General features: G+C 56.1%; 6 protein-coding genes across 6 annotated transcripts; 3 read left to right on the top strand and 3 right to left on the bottom strand.

Moving 5' to 3' along the window:
- Positions 1-294: 294 nt before the first annotated feature.
- On the top strand, positions 295-8,187 carry BJ171DRAFT_501773 (uncharacterized protein). The gene is made up of 24 exons (XM_053110708.1): positions 295-544; positions 738-858; positions 1,018-1,102; positions 1,272-1,522; positions 1,697-1,823; positions 1,986-2,056; positions 2,151-2,418; positions 2,520-2,598; positions 2,794-3,011; positions 3,136-3,271; positions 3,407-3,704; positions 3,794-3,888; positions 3,991-4,134; positions 4,217-4,466; positions 4,596-4,700; positions 4,821-4,935; positions 5,097-5,466; positions 5,547-5,627; positions 5,740-5,862; positions 5,985-6,158; positions 6,296-6,493; positions 6,650-7,143; positions 7,343-7,569; positions 7,669-8,187. The coding sequence occupies exons 1-24, from the start codon at positions 319-321 to the stop codon at positions 7,985-7,987; spliced, it is 4,575 nt and encodes a 1,524-aa protein (XP_052967403.1). The 5' UTR covers positions 295-318; the 3' UTR covers positions 7,988-8,187.
- On the top strand, positions 8,160-9,890 carry BJ171DRAFT_501772 (uncharacterized protein). The gene has a single exon (XM_053110707.1). It carries the CDS (start codon positions 8,276-8,278, stop codon positions 9,806-9,808), a length of 1,533 nt encoding a protein of 510 aa, XP_052967402.1. The 5' UTR covers positions 8,160-8,275; the 3' UTR covers positions 9,809-9,890.
- A 1-nt stretch (position 9,891) lies between these two features.
- BJ171DRAFT_598438 (uncharacterized protein) lies at positions 9,892-13,235 on the bottom strand (the record flags this gene model as incomplete). Its single annotated transcript, XM_053114841.1, has 10 exons — positions 9,892-10,089; positions 10,212-10,496; positions 10,669-10,833; positions 10,947-11,139; positions 11,307-11,563; positions 11,738-11,953; positions 12,125-12,388; positions 12,617-12,728; positions 12,886-12,958; positions 13,166-13,235. The coding sequence occupies 10 exons, from the start codon at positions 13,233-13,235 to the stop codon at positions 9,964-9,966; spliced, it is 1,761 nt and encodes a 586-aa protein (XP_052967401.1). The 3' UTR covers positions 9,892-9,963.
- A 342-nt stretch (positions 13,236-13,577) lies between these two features.
- BJ171DRAFT_501768 (uncharacterized protein) lies at positions 13,578-15,211 on the bottom strand. The gene has a single exon (XM_053110706.1). It carries the CDS (start codon positions 15,075-15,077, stop codon positions 13,905-13,907), a length of 1,173 nt encoding a protein of 390 aa, XP_052967400.1. The 5' UTR covers positions 15,078-15,211; the 3' UTR covers positions 13,578-13,904.
- A 97-nt stretch (positions 15,212-15,308) lies between these two features.
- On the top strand, positions 15,309-17,118 carry BJ171DRAFT_71700 (major facilitator superfamily domain-containing protein). The gene has a single exon (XM_053115843.1). The coding sequence runs from the start codon at positions 15,541-15,543 to the stop codon at positions 17,086-17,088; it is 1,548 nt and encodes a 515-aa protein (XP_052967399.1). The 5' UTR covers positions 15,309-15,540; the 3' UTR covers positions 17,089-17,118.
- BJ171DRAFT_615891 (uncharacterized protein) lies at positions 17,068-25,322 on the bottom strand (the record flags this gene model as incomplete). Its single annotated transcript, XM_053115341.1, has 30 exons — positions 17,068-17,560; positions 17,666-17,789; positions 17,894-17,907; positions 17,951-18,073; positions 18,257-18,421; positions 18,542-18,903; positions 19,234-19,261; positions 19,373-19,414; positions 19,527-19,654; positions 19,735-19,841; positions 19,886-20,160; positions 20,250-20,392; positions 20,487-20,508; positions 20,817-20,896; positions 21,036-21,141; positions 21,290-21,403; positions 21,534-21,666; positions 21,789-22,106; positions 22,234-22,305; positions 22,412-22,554; positions 22,698-22,842; positions 23,027-23,214; positions 23,265-23,407; positions 23,492-23,614; positions 23,719-23,809; positions 23,997-24,352; positions 24,385-24,499; positions 24,786-24,855; positions 24,999-25,042; positions 25,128-25,322. The coding sequence occupies 30 exons, from the start codon at positions 25,320-25,322 to the stop codon at positions 17,543-17,545; spliced, it is 3,987 nt and encodes a 1,328-aa protein (XP_052967398.1). The 3' UTR covers positions 17,068-17,542.
- Between the last annotated feature and the right edge of the window lies 1 nt (position 25,323).

Below are 25,323 nucleotides of genomic sequence, written 5' to 3'. Positions count from 1 at the left end.
TCACTCCCTGTCCGTGGTGACTGATGTGCTCTTGAAAATGGTTCACGTCGTGCAAGCACTGGGCTTGATGGGAAGCCGGGTGCTCTTTCTCTCTCTTTCCCTTTCTCTCTTCCCAATCCTTTCATTAGCCACCGGGCCCGGTCATCAGTGCACCGGCCACTGGCCATTTCCCCCGTCTGATTCGCTGTTCTGAGAGACATAGACACGTGATCTGCCATGGGTGCGGTTGTCCAGCAATCGCCTCCACCTGCGACCGCATCATCGCCCTGGCCGCCCTGCCGTCCCTCGCCTGCATCTCCTTCGCCAACCAGCGCAGCGATGGGGCAAATCGTCTCGAGCGCCACGCCCTCGGCTGCCACAACAGCCATCATCGACAGCTACGTCTCCGAGCTTCCCAACATCAGCTATGAACGCAGCTTGGGCACTGGCCGGTTCATCAAGACCATCAGGTGTCGACAGGGCCCGCACAGTCTTGTAGTTGTTAAAATCTTTGTCAAGCCCTCGCCATCGGTGTCTCTGGACATCTACACCAAGCAGATCCAATGTAAAGTCCTGTCTGGGGCAGTCTTTGATCTGCTCTTCGATACTGCGACGACCGCTCGTCTTCATTCCTGTACAGCCGCAGAGGCATCCGGGCTCGGATGGGCATCCTCGTCTCCGGTGCCTGCATATGATGAGAGCGTCGGCTCCCATTCGCTGACCCCAGCCACCGCCTTGGCTTTGGAACATGCCTCCAGACGAAAGAAGCATCCTCCAGGACATTCCCAACACGTTACCGTACAGCCGGATCCTCGAGACAGAGCGGGCCGGATATATGATACGTGGATGTATCCATAGCAATCTCTACGACCGGATCAGGTTTGTATGCGCCTCGAATGCTGTGTTCTACGCCATATGGGTGTCTCATGCGGTCGGCAATCCGCGCTGGTCTGTGTTTGACTCTGCTCCGCCCTCCAATTCGCATCCATGCATTCCCCCCCCCCCTGTGATTCTGGGTTCCTGCTCTGGGGCCTCCAGCACCCGGCCGTTTCTGGACTCTCGCGAGAAAATATGGATTGTCTTTCAAGTGATGTCGGCGCTTTCGAGTGCACATAGCAAGCAGGTGCGGCGCCGCCGTTGGGTGAAGAACAGAGAGGACGGATAGGGTCGGTCATGCCAAGGACACTGTTGCAATGCCTCAACTACATACGGCAATGGCCCGACCGGATAATACGAGCCCGGACATCTGCGGTCGAACAGCTCTGACCCCTGTGTCGCTTCGGCCGCATCAGATATTCCATGGCGATATCAAAACAGAGAATATTCTTGTCACCACCTGGAATTGGGCCTACCTCTCCGACTTTAGCAACTTCAAACCGGTCTATTTGCCTGAAGACAACCCCTCCGATTTCTCCTATTTCTTCGACACCTCCAGTCGCCGCGTCTGCTATCTGGCTCCCGAGCGGTTTTACGCCCCTGGCGAAACCCTCTTCACCAACAAGACGGGCCGCTGCACGCCTGCGATGGACATATTTTCGATGGGGTGCGTCGCCTGTGTCGGCATTGAGCTTCTTCCGCACTATCACGAAGTGCCCCCACCTCATAACCTTCCAGAGCTGGCGGGAATCGATCCAAATGGTGACTCGGTAGCCCCAGCCACTAATAGTGCAGCCCTGCTGACTTTCGTTGTTCCGGCATATCGCTGTCTCTGTTGCAGCTGTACCATCGCGGAGCTGTTTCTCGAAGGCATTCCCATGTTCTCATTTTCCCAGCTACTAAGATACCGCAGCGGTGAATACGACCCAAGCCCGCAGCTGGACAAGATTGAGGACGAAAACGTTCGGGTAGGATGATGCCGTCCTTTGCTGGGCCGAAGAGCGAAAGAGCGACACCCGCTGGTGCTACTGAGGATCATCGGCCCTCGCCGACAATCCTGAATGCTCCACTGCATGTACTGCCCACGAACGTTGATTTTCTGAGCCGGGATTCAATTTCTGCGCTGCTAGAGCCTTGTCAAGCACATGATTCAGCTGGATCAATCCAAGAGACTGTCCGCTGCCGACTATTTGTACAAATGGTGCCGTATCCAATGGCATGACGAGGATGCTCTCTGGCCCTCCTAAATATCATCGTGCTGCAAGTAACTCATCCATGCTTTCATTGATCGACAGGCGAGGCACGCTGTTCCCGCACTATTTTTTCGATTTCTTACATCCTTACATGATCACCATGTCCGAGCCCACATCCTGGATTCGCGGCCCAGAAGAGAGCACTCCGTGTACCTATGTGATTGCGAATGGAGGGCGCAGCGTCGTGCCCATCGTTGCCGAAGCCGACGCCAAGATTGGGAAAATATGGTCCGACTTTGACATGATCTCTTCGGCGCTGCAAATCCCGCTCGACCCCAGTGTACTGGCCAAGAGCCGCGAGACAATCAGGGTTGGTTCTCGTCCAGACTGACGCAGTCGCATTGATCAAGGCAGGGCATCTGTGTGAGCAGGAGGAGTCTATCGGAGATAATTAACATTGCTCCAACTCAGTCGGGTGGGCTCCCTGTCGTCCTCGGCATCCCTGGATACAACATCCCTGTGACAGCCATGCGCAAGGTTCCCGAGGCTGGTAAGAGGATCAAAGGGCTTTGCATATGGAGGGCCAATGAATATCGCTGTGTGTCGGTAAACGGGCGGATGTGTTTGCAGTCCGGAGTGGCACAGAGATCGAGTGAAACGGCGATCAAGGACGATGTGCATTCGGCCCTCTCCGCTGTCGGCCGGACGATCGCTGCTGACGATTCTCTGGGTCTTTTGCTGGAAGAAATGTCGTGTCTGGCCTTCACGTCGGTTGTGTGCTCGTACATCCGGAACGTGGTGTTCCCGTCCTCCAAACTCTACGGCATCGATCTTCTCTTGGCATTCGGCTTCCAGCTCTCGGACGAACACCGGATCGAAAGAGTAATTCCGTTCTTGATCACTATGGTCAGAGACGAGAGTGCTCAAGTGCGAGCCGCGGTTATTCGTGCCGTTACTCAGTTGGTAAGAGACCGTTGTGATAATTACTGGGATGGTTGCTGCGACCCGCTTGTCCATTCACCCGACACCGACATAAGTCCGCCACACAATCGCCAACCCACTGTCTGACGCTTGTATGCAACACCAGCTGTCACTTGTCGAGACAATCACGGCCTCGGATGCCAACCTGTTTCCAGAGTACATCCTGCCCCATTTGAAGGGTTTGTCGCTCGATCCAGATGTACTTGTGCGCTGCGCCTTTGCCCAGTGTATTGCCACTCTGGGTAAGTGTGGTCCGCCGACTGTGCGACCCATTTAATGACCTTCTCGGTGACCAGCAGTCTGCATCTCTTGGTGTCATGCCCAACAGCAGTGGCGAGGGCAGCGGGCTGACTCCGAGAAACCTGTCTTCTTTCCAGCGGAGACCGCTCTCCGCTTCTTGGAGCTGAGTCAGCTACTCAAGAGCGAAATGTCGCGCGAGGCCGACAAGGACGCAAATCTACTCATGATGTCATATGACACCTCGCTCAAGGAGCTTCAGGAAACGATCCAAGAAGACGTCGCCGCCATCTTGGCCGATGTTGACCCAGTCACGAAACGAGGCATTCTTGCCGACATGCCACGGCTATGCATCTTCTTTGGTCGCCAGCAAGCCAACGACGTGCTCTTGGGGCACATGATCACGTATCTCAACGATCAGGACTGGCAGCTGCGATGGTAAGCGTGGCTTTTGAGGTCCCTGCGCTGCCATTTGGTTTTTCGGTCGCAACACACTGACTTTTGTCCTCGGGACCTTGTATTGGCAGCGCTTTCTTTGAAAGCGTTGTCGGAGTAGTGACGTTCTCCGGCCGCCGTACCCTCGACGAATATGTGCTCCCGATCATGATACAAGCCCTGACAGGTAGGATGGCTCGATCCCAGCTCAGTCGATAAGGGGAGGAATGGATCGGGATTCTGTATCTGATGAGCTTTGCCCCTTCCTCGATTTTATGCTGTATCCAAGATGCCGAGGAGTATGTCGCGGAGAAAGTCCTGGCCTCCCTCGCAAGCTTGGCAGAGCTGGGATTGATCAGCAAGATCCGACTCAAAGAACTCGTGACGATGATTCTTCCGCTTGTCTGCCATCCGAGCATCTGGATCAGATATGGTTGGTATCGCAGCTGCCTGCTGTCGGGTCGCGCCTGAGGTCTTTAGCTGGGCTTACCAATGCACTGCCAACATCACCACAGCCTCGGTTTCATTTGTTTCGTCGGCATGCCGGCTGCTTCCCAGCCTCGACGTTCAGTGTGTGGTCTATCCCAGCCTCCGCCCGTTTCTCAGGATGGACATCCCAGAGATCACGGACATCCTCATCTTGGAAGCGCTCAAGATGCCCGTGAGTCGGCTGCTTTACGACCAAGCCGCGCTCTTTGCCTCCAAAAGCCCCCAAGGCGGTTTCGGCAAGGATGACCAAAGCGATATCTCGACAAACGGCGAAAGGTAAGCCGAAGCCGATGCGATTCAATCCGCTGTGCGAGTCCGGATTGAAAATGAAATCGACTGACCAACGCGGCTCCTACGAATCATTCGCCTTCGGCACTTGTCCTGGCGGTTGCCCCGGGTTCGCAGCGCGCTGATATCCAAGCTGCGGGATCTGGGAATGTCCGACGAGGATCGCGAGAAGCTGTTCTCGCTCAAGTACTTTATCTTCAAATCGGCCCAGGCCAAAACGAGGTGCGACCGCCTGCCTTCAGCATCCCGCAGCGCTTGGCCCCGGCTTGCGCGTTGTGGATAAAGCCCAGTGCGTTTCATGTAGCTGGGCTCGATGTTTGCTGACTGCCAAATTTCGAACAGTACCAATGGCTCGCCCGAAGAAGCCAACCCTGGTAACCTGGTCTTAAAGGCACTGGGCGTCACCGCACATACCGTTTTCTTGACACCGCCGGCCGAGCCTGTGGCAACCAGAGCGGTGAGTTGGCAATGAGTGCTCAAGGATGTAGTGGCAGACCCATCGTCGCCAGCGCGAGAGAACGATGGCTTCGTCGACGAAACTGCTGCTGCCGTTGTTGTGGCGAGTGATTGTCAGCAGAGGTACTGAAGCACTCATCCCCGATGTGTGTGCTGTACCAGCGTCCAAAGTCGCCAGCCAATCCTCCCCAACCCACCTATGCAGCAGTAGCCAGCGGCAACACCGACCGACAGATCGCGAGTGAGAGGCAGAGGCTCTCCCGACTGGGCTCCGACACAAGCGACGCTTCTCGCACCAAACTCACTGGTGCCCCGGCGAGCAGCTCGTCGCTGCCCTCTGGCCCGCGCGACGAACTGCTGTCCACACGAACGAGCCCAGCCGGCCCATTGTCCCCTGGGCTCTCCCCGGGACTGCTTCGCAAGCCGCACACCCGAGCTGCGTCTGTGATGAGCTCCGGCACCAGCGTCACGGCCGAATCCGAAGCCGTTACTCGACTTGCAGCCAGTGGGGATCCGCTGAAGGCCCTTGTTGGTGAGTCTGGCTTTGGCATTGGCGCGGCTATTAGCACCAGAGGGCACTGATGCGAGCTCGACATCGCCGTTGGTCAACAGGAACGGGAGACAGCAAAGACAACAGTCTGCGGAAGCTTCTCGAGAACAAAACAGCCGAATACTTCCCGCCGCCCATCCCCGGTAGGATTTTGAATATCCAGAGACCAGATGATGTTGCACGTATGCACCCTATCTGCGTCGAGTGTGGTACGAGTAGCTAACAGGCGTACTTCTACACACAATGGATCTGTAGAGCTCGGCAAAAAGGTGATCCCGCCGAACGTCGGACCTGTGATTGTTCCGCTCCCGAAAGACAATCGCTCTCGCAAGGCAATGCCAGCCGTATCCACAGACCTTAGGACGTGGAGACCCGAAGGCATGTTTCTTGGCGATGTGGCTGCCCGCCGCCGAGTGGACTCCATGTGTCGAGCTCAGAAATCGGCTGTCGAAGGGTGGCGATCTAGATCGATTGATGACTAACGGGCACGTCTCGAACAGGCACTCTGGTATCCCATCTTGCCGAGCACAAAGGGCGGATCCATCAGCTGAAGCTTGCACCCGACCACAACTTCTTTGCCACTTGTTCGGACGACGGCACAGTCAAGATCTGGGATACCCAGCGCCTCGAGACCAATGTTTCAAATTGCTCGCGCCTGACTTATTCAGCACAGGGTGCGTGTTGGCGACGCATGAGCACAGTACGGAATGTCGGCGCTGCCGGTATCCCCCACATCTGCGGCCATGCGAGTCTCGCAGTCTTTGGCCGCAGCACTAGAGCTACTGACTGACAGATCCTCAACGCTCTCCAGGTGGCCACATCCGCTCGATAGCTTTTTGCGAAAACACCCACAGCTTCATCTCGGTATCGGATCGCGGCTCGTTGCACGTCTGTCGAATCGAGTATGTCGGCACGTCGACCCTGCCAAAGTACAACGGAATCCAGACCGTGAGAGAGGTCTCGACGACCGATGGCGACTTTGCCACAATGGTCCATCACTACGACGCAGGTACAGCTTTGAGACCTGGCTGCCAAATGCAGAGACATATCCGTCTCTGGGACGGACAGCCTCAAGCTTGACATCCTGGATTTCTTGGCTGATCCATGTCCCACACTCGCTTGCTACGCTGGCTCGCCTCGCTTATCCGCCGCGCCTGCCCGCCAGATACTCAATCCATGGCCGTGTATGCCACCGCCAAGGGCAAGATCCATGGCCTCGATCTTCGCACCATGAAAGTTGTGTGGTCGCTGGACTCGCCAGCACACCATGGCTTCCTTACCAGCTTCGACTTTGATCCCCGGCACCTGTGGATGGCGACGGCGACTCAGCGCGGCATCTTTTCAGTCTGGGACCTGCGCTTTGGGCTGCGGCTCAAGTCATGGAGCCACCCAGCCGCTGGACGCATTCACAAGATTTCCTGTGCCAGCCCCACCACCAACCTGACCCGCGCCAATTCGGGCAAAATCTGGGACACCCAAGCCGGAAAGATTGTTTCGCTGTCGATATCGGGCCAGACCAACGAGATCTCCTCATGGGATATCGAGAGCGGCGACTGCCAAGAGGTTTGGTGCATCATGAGCAACTCCAACAACACCAAGAGCTCAAACAGCATCGACAGCGACACCGATGTGATGTCAGTGTATTCAAACGGATATGCGGTAGGTAGAGGCCAGCCTGTATGCAGCCCGCCTGGCGATCGGGCTGTGATGGCGCTGCGTCCACCAGACACTCAATGTTCCGTTGTGGTGTGTGCCATGGTGCGAACGGGCCCTGTTGTACTGGTGGTTGCCTGGGTGCAAATCGCACCTGCGTTATCGACGTGGCTTCTCACTCCCTTGGCGGAACGCTGTCAACCAGGCCTCCCTCGTTCCGGAGCGACCGAACTATGTCCCAGCAAGTACCATCGCTTCGCCTTCGGTGAACTCAAAAGACGGCAGCCCGCGCTGCTTTGTAGCGCGCAAGGGTCTGCCGTACATGATTGCTGGCGGCGGCGACCGCAAGATCAGGCTTTGGGACTTGGCCAACATCGAGAACTCCTACATAATCTGCGGGCATGACGCAGATGAAGTTGCGCCTCGCTACAGGTATGCGGCTCGTCTCGCCGCGACTATCGGACTTGCATTTGGTACTCCGCAATGCCGGCCAGGATATCGTTACTGAGACTCACATTGTGTCCGCGGCAGCTCTCACAAGCAAGGCAATCTCTCCTTCAATCTCGAATACGTCCCGGCCCACTCATTTTCCGGGCCGACGGGACGAGCATCCACTCCCTCTCAGTCGGGCACTGCGTCGCCAGGCGCGGCAAGCTATCGCCCGCTGCGCCAGGGATTTGGACTGCAGCGATCCGCCTCGGCTGGCGGGCCTGGCGGAGCCGGAATGATTGCGACGGGGACGGGCAACACTCTGCACCTCGATGCCGTCGTGGACCTCGAGATCACAGAGGTTCCATATCCGATGATCGTGAGTGCCGGACGCGACGGCATTGTCAAGGTGTGGAAGTAGATTGTGGGCGATTCGTTTGGCTCCGGCACCCAAAACAAGATACCGGCAACTGTCGCTGGCCGTGGCTCTGTTTGGGCCGTGAATACCTACGTCCATCCGGTGCGCTCCAAGAGTACCGCATCCTGATACCGAGACCATCGAGGACGATGGATGTGTGTGTGTGTGGTGGCGGGGGAGGTGAAGTTCGAGACAGCCGAGCTGATACCCTCCCGGCTGAACAGCCAAATAGCCGACCTGTTCAAAGCTCCCCGGCCGCTCCGTCGCATCCGTCAACAAGTGGCCGCTCTAATGAGCCCCTCGCCAAACGCCATGACGACATTCGATAACACTGCCGCAGCTGCCCGCGATAGTCTGCTGCGTTACTTCTCGCATGCCTCTGCTGAACCAGACCCGGGAACACCCGCTGCTTCAGCCGGAATGCTGGCCGACACAGAAGCTGCTCTGCTGCGGACCAACACCATCCTCGACCGCCGCCAGAGCGATCAACTGCGCCAATGGATCTCAAGCCATAGGACGGGATTCGAAGGCGCCTCTGAAGACGACTTGCGACTCCTCCGCATCATCGACCGTGAAATCAGCGCACTGGCCGCGGAAGCCGCAGAGTTCACTCCCTTGACCAATCGGTTCGGCCAATACTTCCGCAACCTGGCCGCCGATGTCCTCAGGCAACTCCACATACGACTCTGGAGATTCATTGAGTGCCCAGCGGCTGCCCTCGAGCTGCTTGTGCTTCGGGGCGGCACGCCGACGACTCTCGTTCGGCTCGCCGAGTTTGCTCGGTCGTATGCCTCTGGAGCCGGATCGCCTTCCATAACCTGGTACGATCACATTCTGGCCGGCAACCTCGGCTCCGAAGACCCCTTGCTTGTGACTCTTGAAAGCAAAATGCGACCGCCGCTGAAATCGCCTCGGGCGACCCTCGAGGCTTGGAGGCAACGACTCTTCGAGCGTTTTGGGACCCACGCCGAGTTTGCCAGATATATGGACTCGGTCGCCAGCTGCCGCCGAGTCGCCGAAGCCGTGAGCGCCGAGCCGATCATCAAAGCATTCGCCGACCGTGAGCTCGTCCGCGGCCACCCTGGCCTCAATCCCGAAGGTCTTCCTGCAGAGCCGGCCAACCTGGGCCAGATCGACCCGTATCTCAGCCAAGTGTTCGTATCGCTATGCACCATCTCGATGGGCATGGACGAGCTGGCGATCCTGCCGGCGGATCCAGACGATGGGTTTGCCGTCGGCGTCCAGGAGATTCATCAGCGCATCGCCCCGGAACAGCACTCGCTCCTCCATACCTATCCAGCCGAATTCCGGGCCATGCGCAAGACCAGGGACCAGCACGACGGCCGGCTGCGAGTGTTCACCTTCTTGGACAGCCTCTCCGAAGGCCAGACTGAGCTGGGGCGGAGCCTGCTCTCTACCAGATGTTGTGAGCCGCGGCTGCAGCACAGTGGCATTGCCCGCTATGAAATCACCAAGGATTACATCGGCAGCAACATAAGCCCGAACTGCGAGGACCAAGACGCCACCAACAGCCTCCGCATCTCAACCTACCTTTTGTACGAAAAGGCATTCGGGTCTGGACTGCTCTGCGGCGCAGCTGGAACCGCCTGGCAGATGGCAGTGGTCTACCGAGCAGGCTTCAACAACAGACCCAAGGCCACCAAAGATACGGTCATCAGCTTCATTCTCGCCATGTGGCAGTACATGGGAGTGCTCCAGCACACCCGCGCCGAGATTGTGTGGGCAGTGGCGAACGAGCTGGAGGTGAGCGTCCTTGACGTCTTTCTCTATTTCCAGGAACTGGACGCTCGCTGCATCCAATAGGCCGCGGGACGAGACGGCAAAGGACAGAACGTGCGCTCGCAATCGAGATTCCAACAGAGCTATATATTCTGATCCACTCGTACACTGGGAGTTGCTCCATGTCGTGTCGTGCATGAGGATTGATACAGGCGCCGCCAGTACCCAGCAATTACGACCTAAGCGATCTCGGGTGCTTTGGCGGCGGCAACCAGGGCGGGAGTGAGCTTGCCCGGGAGATCCAGAGGCTCGCCCACGACCTTGAGAAAGTCGCCAGCGCAAATAGGATTGGCTCGGGCAGTATCCTGGTATGACAGTGGTTGGAGAGAGAACTCAGAAAGTCTGATGGGCCCGGCGGCTGCCGTCTGGTCGCTCGGCCTCCGGGTTCCCAGAAACCAAGCCGGGGTGCGGACCAAGCTGCTCTTACCACTTTCCCGTATCGGCCAACCAGGCCCAGACGCATGGCAGTGTTCACACGCTGCCGACGGGCACTTGAGTGTCGACCGAGGTCCTTCTTTGTAGCGTGCGGGCTCAGTTGGTTGTGGATATACGCCTTCAGCCTGGGGTTTTCTTGAGCCCATTTCTCGGTGGTCATCATGTCGCGCATGTAGTTCTGAAGATCCTGCTCCTCGTTGCGCAGCTGGTCGGTCTTGGTTTTGTCGAAATCAATGCTGCGCTGCCGCTCACATTGCCGGGTGGCTTGCGCTTGTTCCTAAGGGCCAAGGAAGTATGCGAGAGGCAGTTCGGGTTGAGAAGATGAGATTGCCCGGCCGGAAAACCCTGGCATCTCGGCCGACAGCAACCACCGGGCCGATCCAGGGCATCGGTGTTCGGGAATACCCCATACCCGATGCCCCATACCCCCGGTAGAGTTCCAAGCTTACCATCTGGTGAATGTGGAACTCCTGCAGCTTTTTGCCGGTCTCGAGGTTTCGGGCTCGCCTTCGAATGTCCTCCTCAACCACCTCTTTGTGTATCCTCATGTACTCATCCAGCTCCTGCTTTTCGAGCTGCTTGCGCACTTTCTGTGCCTCTTCGGCTTGGCGAATCTGCATGGCGAGAGATTCAGGGCGACAACAAAACATATCATGGTGAGCTTCAGTTTGACTCTGCTGCAGCGCTTAGTCCAGGACTTCTGGCCAATCTGCATATCCGTTCTTACCGACTCCTTAAAGTACAGTTTGAGTTCCTCCTGCTGCCGCTTCTTCTTGTCCTCCTGGGCCAATATCTCCGTAATATCATGGACTTCTTTCTCCTTGGCGGCCTTGGCGATTCTCTCTTCGAGCTTGATGTCCTCATCTTTGCATATCTTGAACTGCCGCTCGCCAAGCTTCTCGCGCATCTGGATACCATCTCTGTTCATACATGCAGTCAGTAGAGCGCTGCAACTGCAACAGGCTGGGAAAATATGCTCCAATATGGCGTCTTGTACAGATGTACACTTTTTTTCATCAGCCATGCGAATCGCCGAATGGTGCCCCTTCCCAGCCCACCATCACAGCATGCAGTGGATGAAACGTACTCGATCCATTTCTTCTCTACCCGTTTTCGCTGGGCAACCTGCTGGGCTTTGCGGACAGTCCAGGCGTGTATTCGCTTCTCTTCTTCGAGATCTCTCGACTTGGCCGACTGGGCTCGCACCTTGGTATCACGGGCCATCTCCAGCAACTCCTTCTGCAGGGCCTTTCCCTCGGCCCTGCGCTGGATTTCGCGCGCCTGTTGCCACATCTTATACTCTTGGTCTGCTTTTAGCTCTGCCTTTCCGAGCTCGACATTACGCTGCATTTGGAGAATACGAGTATAAGCAAGGGATTCGCGAGGGGCCACCCGGAGAAAGGCGAGGAAGCATCCAAAGCACAGCGAGAGATGGGCTATGATTGCCTCGGTGCATTTGGCTGGACAAGTCCGAGATTTGCGTGCATCAATTCGAGCTATCGGTGTGCCGGTACCTACCTGGATCTCTGCCTCCTCTTTATCCAACTTTAGCCGGTGCTGCTGCATCTGGTCGTGCGCTGTGGCGATGTCACGCTTGCGGTTTTCGTTGTTGACCTTTGCCTCTGCCTCGATGTCTGCTGCAAGCTTGGCCTCGGCCGCTCGTAGATATTTTCCATCCTCTGCTTTTTGGATTTCCTGTCTCTCCTTTTTCAGGGCAAGCTGCTTGTCTCTTTCCTGGAGAGTAGCAGAAGTAATATAATCAACTTGATGCTTGGCCACAAAGCTACATGCTCGACAACATCCTCCGATTACCAAGCCGACTTCCAGACGGGCATTGCCGTAGTTAGAGCTTCTGTGGGCTCTCCTCTTTCACGCCAGACAATGGCAACAGAAATTCGCGGTTACCTGCAGCACTTGGTGCAACAGCACTTTGCTGTGGAAGGCCTTGACGAGATCTGTTTCATAGTACTGCAGCTTCTTTGCGCGGTTGATGGCCTCTCTTCGTCGCTCGGCCTCGTCCTGCTTATACTGCTTATCGAGAATCTGTCTCTCGGCTTCCTCGGCCTCGTACTTTTCCTGTCGAAACTGCAGCTTTTTGCGTCGCTGTCCGGCGATTGTGTTTTCCCAGTTGGCTACTCGCTCTTTGGAAAGCCGGTAGCGTTCCTGGCGCTGCCGTGTTGTCAGCGATATCGTGAGAACCAAGGTCGTTGTGGTGAGAACGCGGGAGCGGTACACGGCTGAGATGGGAGGATGACATGCAGTTGACGAAGAGGGGCACATTTCGGCAATGTGACGAATGCAGCTGCCAGGGATAAGGCGGCGATGAGAGGCAAGATGCAGAGACTTGCGATGATGAACTCAGAGAGCGTGAGGGAGGGCTAATATTCATCTCCATACGTCGTCCGCTTTCATCTGCCGCAACTTCTCTTCCATGCCATAGCCCGCAATTTGCTGGGTCAGCTTCTTGAGATCGATGGCGGTGACGATGACGGGCTCGTCCAGCCCATTGCTGACCCAGAAGTAAAGGGTGAGGGAATGGCTCGGTGGCTATGTGCGCATGGCTGCTCCTGCAAGCTGCGTCAGGCTATCGGGTCTCCGCCATAGTGACGGAGTGTGCACCAGCTGCCCGATTCAAGAGTATATCGACAACAACGAGAGCAACCCACCGACGGTTTACAGAGTAAGGTGGGTGGCCGCGAAGGAGTTGGTCTGACATGACCTTGACCGAGGGGTCGCCGGCTTTTGGCAACCAGCAAAGGCGGGGATAGCATTAGCACTCATCAACCGTCACCGGCACTATTGCCTTACTTCAAACCAGGCAGAAGTATCCCGGCCCATGGGACTGCGATAAAGCAGCTGGATGCCTGAGGTTGGCTTCAGAACGATCGCGATACAGTCTGTGGGAGATGGCCATTCGATGCCCGGGCTTAAGCCGGGCGGACTTACGATAGTGGCTGATCTGGAAAGTGCCCAGTCGAGCCTGCTCTTTATTGGATGACGCTGAGCCGAACCTCATGGTGCTGGGATCTGGAGGATGCTCGCACAGAAACGGCACCTTGCGAAGGGGAGGGACGATCAGCGGCGCTTGAGCAAAACATCCAAGGTAGGACGCTGTTGCAAGCAAAGACGGCCTGCAGCACGATAAATTTCCGAGTCCGCGATTCATAGCGGGCTATGATCGAGTGATGCTGCAGCATCGAGAGGAAAGAACGGGCCATTCGGACGATCCGCTGGGATTGGACGGCTTGACTCAGCACAGCGGCCGCAACCCAACACAGGGCATGCAGATGGCCCTTGGACGAGGCAGAGCATGTCCTTTGATTGAAGCCCGCATCCCCACACCCACATCCTCCTCGTGCCAGGTGTGTGTTGTTTCATTGAACTCAGGTCGTCGGATCTGCAGCAACTCGTCGCTGCTCACCGCTCTAGCTCGCTCCATCACTGGGGCAGCCCCTCCAAGACAAAACGTAACATCCCAGTAGAATTTCCCACACGTTGGAGTGGTGCTCACCGACGGGACTTGGAATGAATTGACATTGTTCATCGCAGAGTTCAATCAATCCAAGCTTCATATGTCCAAGTGCCGCCGCCGAGCCGCAAAGCTACATTGCTCACAACCAATGTGCTCCTTCGACGCAGCTCGCGACAACCAACATATCGCCGGCGACTCTGGGCCGGGTGAGAGCTAGAGGCCAAAGAATCCAAGATACTTATCGAGTCGCTCCATCGCTCGGCGCAGGCGCTCTTGATTTCGGTCGTCTCCGGGCACCTGTTTGACATCCGCGAGCCACCAGGGAAGGATGTACTCGCAGAGGTGGTATACTCGACAGGCCTTGACCACAGCAGGGTCGGACATCAAAGGCACCTTGATTCCGAGCGCCGAGGCCTCTTCCAAGAACGCCGACCGGAGAGCTGAAAGATCCGAGATGGCCTCGGCCTCGGCTTCGTCTGGCTCGTCCAGTTCATCGACCAGGCGACAGCCGGCAAAGCTGAACCCTTCATGCCATTCACGGAGCCAGTCGGCGGGACCTGCAAACTCGTAATCGACGAGCCCGCTGACCACAATCCGGCCGCTTTCAAGGCGTCCGATGACATTCCGCAGCTCAAAATCACCTTGGGTGAATACCACGGTTGCGTTATTCTCGGCATCGATCCAGGCGGCGCCTTGCTCGTGAAAAAGCGCCTGGAACTGGCGGATTCGGGGAAGCAGCGACTGCAGCGGTCGCAGGATCGAGTCGATCGCAAGGTTCTCCAGCTTTTCGACCTGAGTTCTGATCTTGTTCTCGATGGCAGTCGCCCACGACGAGGCTCGGCCAAAGCCGATGAGATCGTCGACAACGACGACGGTCCTTCCGTCTGGGGCAAGGGACAGACTTCCTGTTTCTTTCCAGCTTCCCGTCGTCCGAACCCGGTGGAGGATCTTGGCGATCTGCCGGACGGCATCCAGTTTCTGAGGAAGTGTCAGGCTGGGCCACAGCTCCTCGAGATTGCTGCCCTCCAGCTTCGTCATGAGAATATACTCGTAGGCAAGGAGCCCCGACGCCTTGCACTGATAACCGAGCAGCCGCGGGGCGAACTCAGGCATGCTCTCTCCAAGAATGGTGAGGGCGACCATCTCATTGAGGGTCTTGGTCTCCTTCCAGTGGCGGCCACACAGCCGCAGGACATACTTGCTGTTGACGATGAGGGTCTGGTTGTTGAACCCACATTCGACCGGCTCGACGACGCAGTCGCTGTCGGACGGGATGCCGTGGGCATCCAAGATGGCCTGCACCTGCGCTGCGGTGACCTTGATCCCCGCGCGGGGGGTGTCCGTGTCGTCGTTTCCGAACTGCTGCATCTGCTGCATCTGCTGCATCAGCGGGGCCGATCAGCGATGGCGAGGAGAGAGCAGCTTCGTTGTTGGGGCTGTCCTTGTCGGTGCGACGCCGTCCCGTGCTTGTCTTTGCCGATGCGTCGTTCTTTCTCGTTCGCTCCGTGGTCTTGCTGTTCGCCCATCTTCCATCTGTTCGCCAGTCTTGTCCATCGTCGCTGCTGACGCTTCTGCCTCGGTGCCTCTGCCGCCATCTCGGCTGCCTTTGCCTCCTTCCGGCCACACCTCTCTCGGGGGCTGTTGAGACCCTCCCCCACTCCCTGTTCTCACAGCAACGTCGATCGGCCTGACTCCTGTCCCCTGAACACCTCCACCAACGCAATCCAGACTCGCTGCCACCCCAAGCCGGAGCAACTGCCGCCTGCCTGATCCCACCTTGCTTTGCGTTTAACTGTCCCGCCGCGGTCTGCAACTACATCTCAATCGTGTTGTCTACACCTGACTCGTCATGGCATCAACGTTCTCTGACCGATTCCGGAGCTCGTCCTTCAACGGCTTTCCGATGATGCAGTGCATCCTGCTTCTCACCAATGTGCTTCCCGAGGTCCTCATCCACCACATGCTGGTGCCGCTGTATCCGTTCATGGCCAGGACCCTCATCAGCCCAACATCTCAAGGCATCGTCATGGCCGGCGACAAACCGGCCTATGCCTACTATGCCGGCCTGCTCCAGTCGGCCTACTTCTTCCCCACAATCTTCATGACAATCGTCTGGGGCACAGCCTCAGACAAAGTCGGCCGCAAGCCCATCCTCCTTCTCGGGCTTGTCGGCTACTGCACCGGCACACTGTGCCTCGGCCTCAGCACGCAGTACTGGCTGGCCGCTCTCGGCTTGTCCATCAGCGGTGCCTTTGCTGCCAACACCGTCGTTGCCAAAGGCATGATAGGCGAGCTTGCAAGCGACGACCAGAGCCGAGCCTGGGGCTATTCCATGTACGGAGTGGTCTTTGGTGCTGCCGGCATCGTCGGCTCGCTGCTTGGAGGGCTCCTTGGCGACAAGGCTCTGTTTCAAGGAGTGCAGTTTCTCGAAGAGCGACCCTATTTCGTTGCCTGTGCCCTGGGTGCTGTCCTGGCCCTCATCGGCATCGCCCTCGACATTCAGTTTTTGCGAGAAGCCCACGACTCGTCGCACTCGTACCAGGGACTGACCGGCCAAGACTTTGGCGAAGAGCTCGATCCCCTGGACGAGTCGTTCATCATGGAGCCGGTTGCAAGCTCCGGCTCCAAACTTCCCCACGATCATCTCGTTGGCGACGACGAGGGCGATGATGACGACTCGTCCTCCTCCGATGTAGTCCGCGGCAAGTTCAAGCCATCCGTGCATGGTGCAACAGCCGTCCCCGCATTCCTGCGACCCATGGTCCAGTTCTTCCGTTCTTGCTGGAGACTACTTTCGATCCGGACAATCATGCCGATGCTTTTGTATTCGATCTATGCTCTCTCAAACAGCATCTACGGCACCTCACTCCCGCTGCTTGCTTCGGCAAGCCACGAAGCCGGCGGCTTTGGCATGGGCACTGGCGAGACCGGAGCCGCAGTTATGACCACAAGCATCGCAAAACTCGGGGCCAAGATCCTCTTTTACCCCGTCCAGAGACGCTTCGGGACCGTGTGGACGTACCGCATCGGCTGCCTGCTGATTATCCCAGCCGTGCTGCTCCCTCCCATCTTTGGACAGATCTCGACCTGGCCGGCACTGATAGCGGCGGCGTGCTTTATCGGCGTCGGCGAAGGATGGCTCTACATCAGCGTGGTCATGATGATCACCGACTCGGTCAAGGTCAAGCACTTGGGACTTATCCACGGACTTGCAGGATGCATGGCCTCGGTCGTCCGCACAATTGGTCCGGCGGTCTCGGGGCTTGTTTGGCAAGTGGGCTCGGACCTGCATAGTCCCTGGCTCGTTTTTGCGATGGCCTCGCTGTCCGCAACCTCTGGCTTCCTGGCCACGTTCTATATGCCGTCGCGGGAAGGTCCTTCCGGATATGCAATCTGATGTATGCCACGCTACAAACATCATCACCCGTCCGAAGGCGCTATGGTCCAGGCATGTGCCTCATGGCTTCTCAAGCTCCGCATCTACCATCTGTCCGTGGGGGGGGGAATCAACCATTCTGCCATACAACAACGGGGATCTGCGTATTGTTTGATGATCGTTCATGGCTCTGGGGTTAGCCGCTGTATCTCTGGCTCCTGAATACATATACACTCGCTCATCGTAGCGACCACCCCACTGGAGTGCGTGCAGCGACGTTGATTCGTCGATATGGGCGATCGGCATTCCACGATCCACCAACAGGGCAGCTCTTGTGGATGATGACGAACTGGATTCCAGCCCATAGCTGCATCGAGAGACCGCCTTGGGGCTATTTGCACCTCCTCTCGAGTAACAGTAACAAAGTTGCTCGAAGCAGAATTGTTCCATTGGTCTGTTGGCTACCACAGCGCATTTACGTCGGGTGGCATATCTGTCGCAAGTACAAATGGTGTTAGACTGCGGCGCTCTCTGCTGCGATACCTGCATAGTGTGATAGACATGCCCCTTCGCCAAGTCGTGAGAGCTGACCGCAGACCTGGCTGACAGTGTCGAAAAATATTTGGGCATATTCCTCCCTGGTGGTCTTGCGGGGCAGTATCGAGGATACCGATGAGCCAGCCACCGGCTCGAGGAATGCTCGGTGGTTTTCTGGCATATAGCTGAGATTGACATGCTTCGCAAGTCCATTGGAATAGGTCCGGCCAACGCTTAGTTGGGCTATGCTTGAATCCAGATGAGCGTAAATCGACACAAGATAACGTACCTCATTTGCATAGTCTGTAGCCAGCTCGTCGCATCGCCGGGCATCTCCGAGACGCACCAACACCGAGCTGGATTTGCGGCTATACCGAATGGCCTTCCCCAACAATGCCGCCGTTATGGTTACGTTGAAGTTATCTGTCTCGAGCGCCTTGAGTAATGTGGACGGCGGCGTGCCCTCAAACTAATGCAGAGAGGTCATCGGTGGTCAAGTATCATCCGCAAGTTGGCTGTGAGCCTGTGGCTCTGTCCCGATGATCCGAGGTCCCAATTTGGCGGGTCAAGTATCTCCCGGTACACCACACAACGAATGCATCTCACGCTGAGGATAGCACACACAACCAGGTCGTCAGGCCACACTGCTTACCAGCGGCAAGCGATACACGCCATATTGGACGTAGCCCTTGTTATCAAAGATCGGGATGCCGGTCCAGCCCTCAGACACAACGGACCAGTTGTCGCTGATGTTGATCATGGTGCGAACATCAATCACGACCAGCATGCGCTTGGAGTATTTGCGTCTTCGATACCACTGTGCCGCCGGCAATTGTTGCAGTGAGCCCGATTCCATCGCCATCGATCAGTACGCTACAACACCGCACGGCGTGATCGCATAATAGCACGAGTAGTTCGGGTAGGAGCAAGTTCTTACATGGAAGCCGTCGCGCCAGACGGGCGATCGATAATGGGAGTCCATGTCGAGCGACGATACGGGATGCAAGTCGTCTGCGAATACCTCGACGGCGGCAGGATCTTTCTCGTCATGGTAGAGATGTGCTGGCGGACATATCGACAGCAGTGCAAAGGCAGCACCCTTGGCTGACAGCTTGTTGGCACTATCGACCGAAACGCAAAATCCACACTTGGGATCATATGGGCATACGTATGCCGGATTCACATCGAGGATGCGACTGTCATCGAAACGAATGGCTGCCAGCTTCTTGGTGGTCTCTGCAGCTGCCTGGTCGCCGGATAAATCCTTGCGGTCGGCCAAGACACACCGCCCGTACCCAGCTGGCCGTTAGTGCACAATCAACACCGCTGCTGATCCATCCGCCCCCATGCATCGCCTGGGCAAGGAAGCAATTGGGTACTCCAGAAGCCTGCTTTGATGCATAGCTCGGTCTGAAGTTGTCAATATAATGCCTGCTCTGTGCAAAAATACCTCCTCTTGGGCGTCTTCTGGCTCTGCTACATTATGAGAATAATGTAGTCAGCCAGCGGCCCAGAAAGCATTTCCTGGCACTCGATACGAGTAAGCTCCGAGTTGCTCAGAGTCTCATGCGGTGCGACAGCGGGTCATGAAATTCTGACCCCCTTTTGGCAAAGGTCGCAAAAGCATACCTCTCTCGTCCCTGGACCCAGCGAGTCCCTGCTCATCGAACCACCATACGTTTGTTAGCTACATTGGCGACCTTTGGGGCTTGCAGGATCATGGCAGAGTCAGTTAAATGTCCACGTCTATGCACAATCAAATATGCACCTGTTCGCTCTGCCGCTTTGCCTTCTCCATCGATATGAGGAGCTGTATCGATTAAAAAGTTTGCAGCAATTGAGTCAAGGATAAGAACAGGCAATTGAATATCCCACGGCTGAGTCGAGATATCTTGACCAAAGTCAGCGCTCTGACCCATCACAAAAAGGATATCTCTTAGAGTCATTGTGGACTTGATTGTGGCAAGATACGGATAGATCTGGCGCTCGTAGGAGCTCGGTTTTGAACGCAGGGTATTGTACTCTTGCTTGGTGGACAGGATGGGTGCATCTGTCGAAATGGCAGCCTTGCCGTCAGAGACAGAAGCGCCGAGCCGATGCTCAGCCGTGCAACTTGCTTCACATCCTTACCGTCGCTGCTCGATTCCACTATGCGTACCAACAGTGTCGCACATGGAAGCCTGGTAAGCGGGCGAGAGAGACCGTCAGATCCGCGAGAATCCGGGATGCTAGATAGCCTATATCCACATACGCGACGACTCAAAGTGCGCTACAAACACACTTGGGCTCATTATCCATCGATCGTGTCGTGAGCTGAATGTCGCTCTCTGGAAGTGGTCCCAGGCGGAGACTGATACTGAATGCTCCCTCGTTCAGGCTGAGCTTGCTGACAGGGCATTTGGGCTGAGGCTGAACCCCAGTATCGATGTCGACAAAGAGATTGCACAATGCAGTCCCGACGAGCACGACTTGTTTTGAAAAGACGTCGATCCCAAACATCTTGAAGACAATGACCGCAGTGGGGTCGAGGCTGGAAGGTTGGTAGGACTTGTGGAACTGGCGGAGGCGAGTGGTCAGTGTTCGAGGAAGGTAGGGGACTCGCTGGAAAGTACGAGGTGATGTCGTGCTAGCCGAAGCATACTCACATCGAACGATGGAAAATACCGGAGGGTGTCTGGGTTGAACAGGGCTCGCATTTCGGCTTCGCAGCCACTGAGCTTCCGATGTTTGGCCGTGAGGACGTTGGCAATGACGCAACAGGGGCCCAAATTGTCGGGCAAGAAGCGGGCTGGACGCGAATACATTAACAGTGGTCAGCTGGAGGGTTTGTTGAGGTTGGATGGAGATGGTAGCCAGTCCAGCGGTCTTGATTAGTATCAAACCTGAGTCGATGCAGCAGTAAAACTTGCTTCCGAGTTTGAAAGTTGTTCTGGCAGCTAGAGAGTGGGAGTGATTAGCACGGATGTCTGGTGGATGTGGTGAAGGCGTTTTGGAGGACCGCGATCCCCTCCACCTGCCTGATCGCTTTGGGGTAATCAGACTCCAGGCCGATTGTGGGATGGGGAGCTCGTAGAGCCGAGGTGAAAACATCTTGACGCCAGACGGATAGACCGGGTCGACGGGCTAATGTGTGAGTGGCTCTCTTTCGGTTGCGGGAGCCGGCATATTACATTCGCTGACCATGCACGGCGAAGAATCACGGAAACACCCACCTGCTTCTCTGGAACGGTATCTCCAGCGAAGAGTGTGATTTCAATGCACGCATCATTGTACTTGATCGGAGTTCCATTGACTGGAATGCGAAACAGTGGCAGACGGTGCTTTCCAACCTTGAGAGCTGGGATCGGTACATTCGATTCAGTGAATACAAGCCCCTCACCCGGCAGAGGCCAACAAGTGCAGCAGGACTGGCCACTACAAGCGCGATCTACCTGGGGCCGAGCCATTTTTGGAGCTGAAGAGCCGCATTTCGGTAAATGCAATCGGCACCCAATCCGAGTTGTCCTCCTGATGGATCGCGGTGGATTGAAGTACAAGCTATGAGTGAGCACCAGCTATCTCCAGCGAGGCCCGCACTCCACCTGTGCTAGATCAGGATCTGCTCGAGATCAGCTCGGGATCGCTGGTGACCAGAAAAAAATAGTAAACCGAGTCGATCGGTGCTGTGGTTGGCCCGTTTTCTCACCGGCTCTGGGAATATATCGATGGTGATCCGCCTGGAGACCGAAACGGCAATGTCTTCAAATATCTTGGCACTGTTGGTCTCGGGCCATCCATGGCTCCCGGCGTCGGCTCCGCACTGGGGGGGGTGTCAAAAATGTGCAGTTTGGGTCAATACTGACCCATCCCGAGAAGCGACTGACTGTTTGTTCAGAGTCAACTCAAAATCTCTGAACTCAAAATCTCTGGAATGCACAGCCGACACGTACGTCAGCAGGCTCGGTGATGAACTGCTGGGCTCCATCGGCACCACCCTCCGGGGCTTCGTCCAGGATCGTGACGCGGGCACGGGGATAGAAGACATCCGGAAGAGAGTCGATTCGATCAAACTGGACGCCGATGCTTGAATAGCGCACACAGCGGATGGGGAACAAGTCGCGGTGTAAGTAACAGCACCCAAAGCCTTGTATGCATGCACACACATATGCAACCAGCCTCACTAAAATGCACTGTGTCATGGGTACCTTGCAAACACAGCCGTTTCCAGGTCCAGATGCGGCTTTTCGGTCTCGACCGGAACCGCAGGCTGTGGGCGGAGCTCGGCCATCGAGTCGTACCGGCCCTTTTCTTTCTGACCAAGAGGGTCTGATGGGTCGTCGAACACGGGTTCCTGGAGACAGAAACGGGCCACGGTCTCAATACAAGAGGCTCGCAAGAGCACAAGGGCAATGGCTCTGGTGTCGTTGCAGCGCCGATATCGAACATGCCTCGTTCTTGTCGTATCGTTGGTGTCGGTATTGATACCGATGTGTTGGTGGATCGATGGTGAGACCGTGGTGGGCCTTGAATGCGCTGTTGTCGATGATTCGGAGATAGATCCCCATTCCTCGAATACTGGTGGAGGGTGTGTGTGTGAGAGAGCTTAAGTACCCGTGTAGAGCCTCTGGGACGACAAGCGGTTCATCCTACCATTCCAGCGACTTGTATGTATCTTGGGTCGTCCTGTCAAAGTCGATGGGTGGAGCGAAAACTGGTATTTTCCTGTAGCATCCACGGAATCATCAGTGCTTGCAAGGCAATCATCCGTCTTAGAGTAGATTTGCATCCAAATCGGTGCCAAGGCAGAGCAAGCCGTCATGCCACAGACCAGAATCCGTGGTCAAGATCAATGCTAGTGTTGAACAGGTCAAAGCAGCTCCACCCAATCAGCTTCTGTTCGTTCGATGCTTCGTATTCAAGCTGAGATACCCGCACGTCGACAAAGACCCTGTATGTCCGTACGGCTGGGATCTAGGGCGCAAGTCTTGTCAGTCGTTTTGATCACCCACAGCAAGATTCACTGGAGAGCACCAAAGTGGAGGTATCCCGGAACAATCCTGGAAAACATTAGCAAGTGAACAAGCTGCCACGCCTCGACCGTCACGTCGACCTACATCCAGCAGCTTGGAGGAGCTACTCAGCGAGGAAAAGATGAATTTTGTATTTTCGTCGGTTTGGCAATCGTGCGGCTTTAGATACTTCAGCTCCCGTCGGCAGGTGCTTCCAGAGAATATAGCAAAGCCAATGATGACCGAGCGGCTGCGAACCGATGAGGGCAATCCGCCAACGAAATCCCTGCGGCAAATCGGGGACAGAGAGGGTGTCGGCAAGCCAGATTGCAGCCATATCTCTAACTCCACGAGAATTGGACTTCTGGAAGCGTTGGAAGGCTTCACTCTACGACAGTGTGCAAACTACCGCATCGGGAGCGCTGCGTACTCACCAAAATATCGTGAATCCCTCGCTGGGTATGTACATGGACGAGTCTGGTTCGGCGTTTGCCAGGGCCATCACCTCTTCGCTTGTGGACTGTGGAGAGGAGACACATGTGTATCGGCGAGTAAGCATCTTCAATCCCACCGGGCCGATTTCAAAGGCCCTGAAAGTGTGGCTATCGACACAATCGCTGCACTGGCTTCCCGGATGTATTTGCATTCAGCCACAAGTCTGTACATGCTTACCCGAACCGGGGTTGAGCCGCCAAGGTTCGTGGACAGCTGCTCCAACGAGCCACTAACGGGCGAAGCAGTGCTTTCGCCAGCATCGATGTTGGCGTACTTGTATGGAGCCGCACCAGCTCCAGCACCCATGCCTCCGGTGTATCCTATTCTCCTTTCAGTTCAGTGGAGGGGATCGAGAGGCCATCGTCAAACACAAACAGCACGGATCAGGTCAACTCCGAGCTTACGAGCGCCGCCGTACCTCTTAAACTGATCGAGCTTCATCTTTTGATTAATGATCTCCCTTTCGTTCTCCATTCGCAGGATGATTTTCTTGTGATCCAGACGCATTTGCCTCAATTCTTCATCCTCTGAATGGACGAAAGACTGTTCAGCTCATCCGAGTGCCCTGAGAATCCACCGGTTGGCGCATTTCTTTGCAAGGTACCTCCTCTGTCTCATTGGCGGCACATACCAAGTCGGTCGTCACTCCAGCCTGGCTGAGTGTTCGGCTCGAGCAGATCGAGCTGAGACTTGCTTATTTCTGTGGCCACGTTCTTCATTTCCTGAGCTCAGCGAGGAAGGGCAAGCAAGTCGATGGAAATGACCTTGAGAGTTTAAGCGACCTGCCCCGTGGTTACTGCCACCCAGATGACTCTGGACCATGAACTCTATACCCGAAACTTGTTCTGCTGGAGGATGGATATGGGTTGTATCATCAAGCCAGTGGAGAAGTAGAAAGCCGCGACATACTTTGAGTTTCGGTGCTCGTTTCTGGCTGTCATCCAGGCCCTGGAGAATGTCCGAGCGGTCGGTGTCCTTGGCGACACTATGATCGACACGCAGGGCTTCTTCCTCCAGTGCCCGCATCTGAGCGAGCAGCTTCGGGCTGGACCCTCCGTTACGCAGATACTGATTTCGCAAGCGACCAATCTGCTTCAGAATCGGGTTTTCATCATGTTCGATCGAGTCGTAACTACCGCGACACCGAAGATAAGTGAGGCGAAGGGAGTGGTGGAAGCGGAGGTCGTGGATGTAGAGGTCGTGGATGTACAGGTCGTGGATGTAGAGTTCGTGGATATACAGGTGGAGAGATGGGGCATTAATATCTGTTGCACAGCTCAAGACAAAGCAAAAGTACCCGAGGCATACCCGAGCGAGAAATTGTATGGTCCCATGACAGGGACGTAATGGCGGCGGGACCAGTCACTCTCCGGGTCTGTCGCAAAGGGATCGTATGCAGATCCCAGCTTGGTCTGTGCAGCGAGAGTGAGTTACAAGCGTTGGTATATGAGTGTTTGGGCATCATCCAACGCCGGGGGGGGGAAATCGGGGCTGTTATTGCTGGTGGCGAGTGCGAGTGCGAGTGCACGCAGCCTGAGATGCACCTTATTGTCGGAAGAATGGTCAAGGGACTTGTTCTGGAGCGGCCATTGATGTCGGCGGACGCAGCGGAGGGTATGGTACTTATTAGTTACCACGGCGCGGATACCAGTCCATGGTTCTCGGCGGTCTTGCGGACGCATACGAATTTGAACCCACCTTTCCCTCCCGGAACCTTTCGGCCCGCCTGTGGGCCTGCTCAAGTTTCTGCGCAACAAGTTGGCGCTCTCTGTAGAGTCTTGTTTGCGTCCACACCCATCGCCAGATCAGTAATCGTTGGACAAACATCAGAGGGAAGAGTCATTTGGTGGAGAGATCGGTTGGAATTCTCTCCCGAGGGCAGTCGTAAGAACCCATCGGCCATCAACAGACCTTTCCTGGAGCCGAAGCTGCTCGTGTTCGTCTCCCTCATGCGGCTGGGAGAATTCAAGAGGTGCAGTACCATCAGTCCTGGCCCGTGGAAACTGTGAAGCAAGCGAAATGGTTTTTGGGATGCCTCACCTTGCTGGCTGAGGACATGATCACGACACTGACACCAGCAGCAGCGGAGACGGAGACAGAGACGGTGGATGCATTGACGACGAATGTGTCGGTGCTGTTGGTGTCGCTGTTTCCACTACCGGTGGCCCACAGTCGATTCAGTATATCCAAAACAGGATTGGGACGGCGTGTGCATTGTTTTTGAGAACGATCCATT

Source organism: Polychytrium aggregatum (genome assembly GCF_025602895.1).
Source record: "Polychytrium aggregatum strain JEL109 chromosome Unknown BJ171scaffold_15, whole genome shotgun sequence".
In the NCBI taxonomy this organism is placed as follows: Eukaryota; Fungi; Chytridiomycota; class Chytridiomycetes; order Polychytriales; genus Polychytrium; species Polychytrium aggregatum.
Note: the sequence above shows the minus strand (reverse complement) of the source record. Positions and strands in the feature narration are given on the sequence as shown.

Bases quoted from the DNA above. Each gene is read 5' to 3' on its own strand.
- BJ171DRAFT_501768 (XM_053110706.1), bottom strand. From the start codon at position 15,077: ATGCAGCAGATGCAGCAGATGCAGCAGTTCGGAAACGACGACACGGAC.
- BJ171DRAFT_501773 (XM_053110708.1), top strand. From the start codon at position 319: ATGGGGCAAATCGTCTCGAGCGCCACGCCCTCGGCTGCCACAACAGCC. The intron at 5,863-5,984 runs GCATGTTTCTTG...CGTCTCGAACAG, and splicing joins TAGGACGTGGAGACCCGAAG to GCACTCTGGTATCCCATCTT. The intron at 7,570-7,668 runs GTATGCGGCTCG...TGTCCGCGGCAG, and splicing joins GAAGTTGCGCCTCGCTACAG to CTCTCACAAGCAAGGCAATC.
- BJ171DRAFT_501772 (XM_053110707.1), top strand. From the start codon at position 8,276: ATGAGCCCCTCGCCAAACGCCATGACGACATTCGATAACACTGCCGCA.
- BJ171DRAFT_71700 (XM_053115843.1), top strand. From the start codon at position 15,541: ATGGCATCAACGTTCTCTGACCGATTCCGGAGCTCGTCCTTCAACGGC.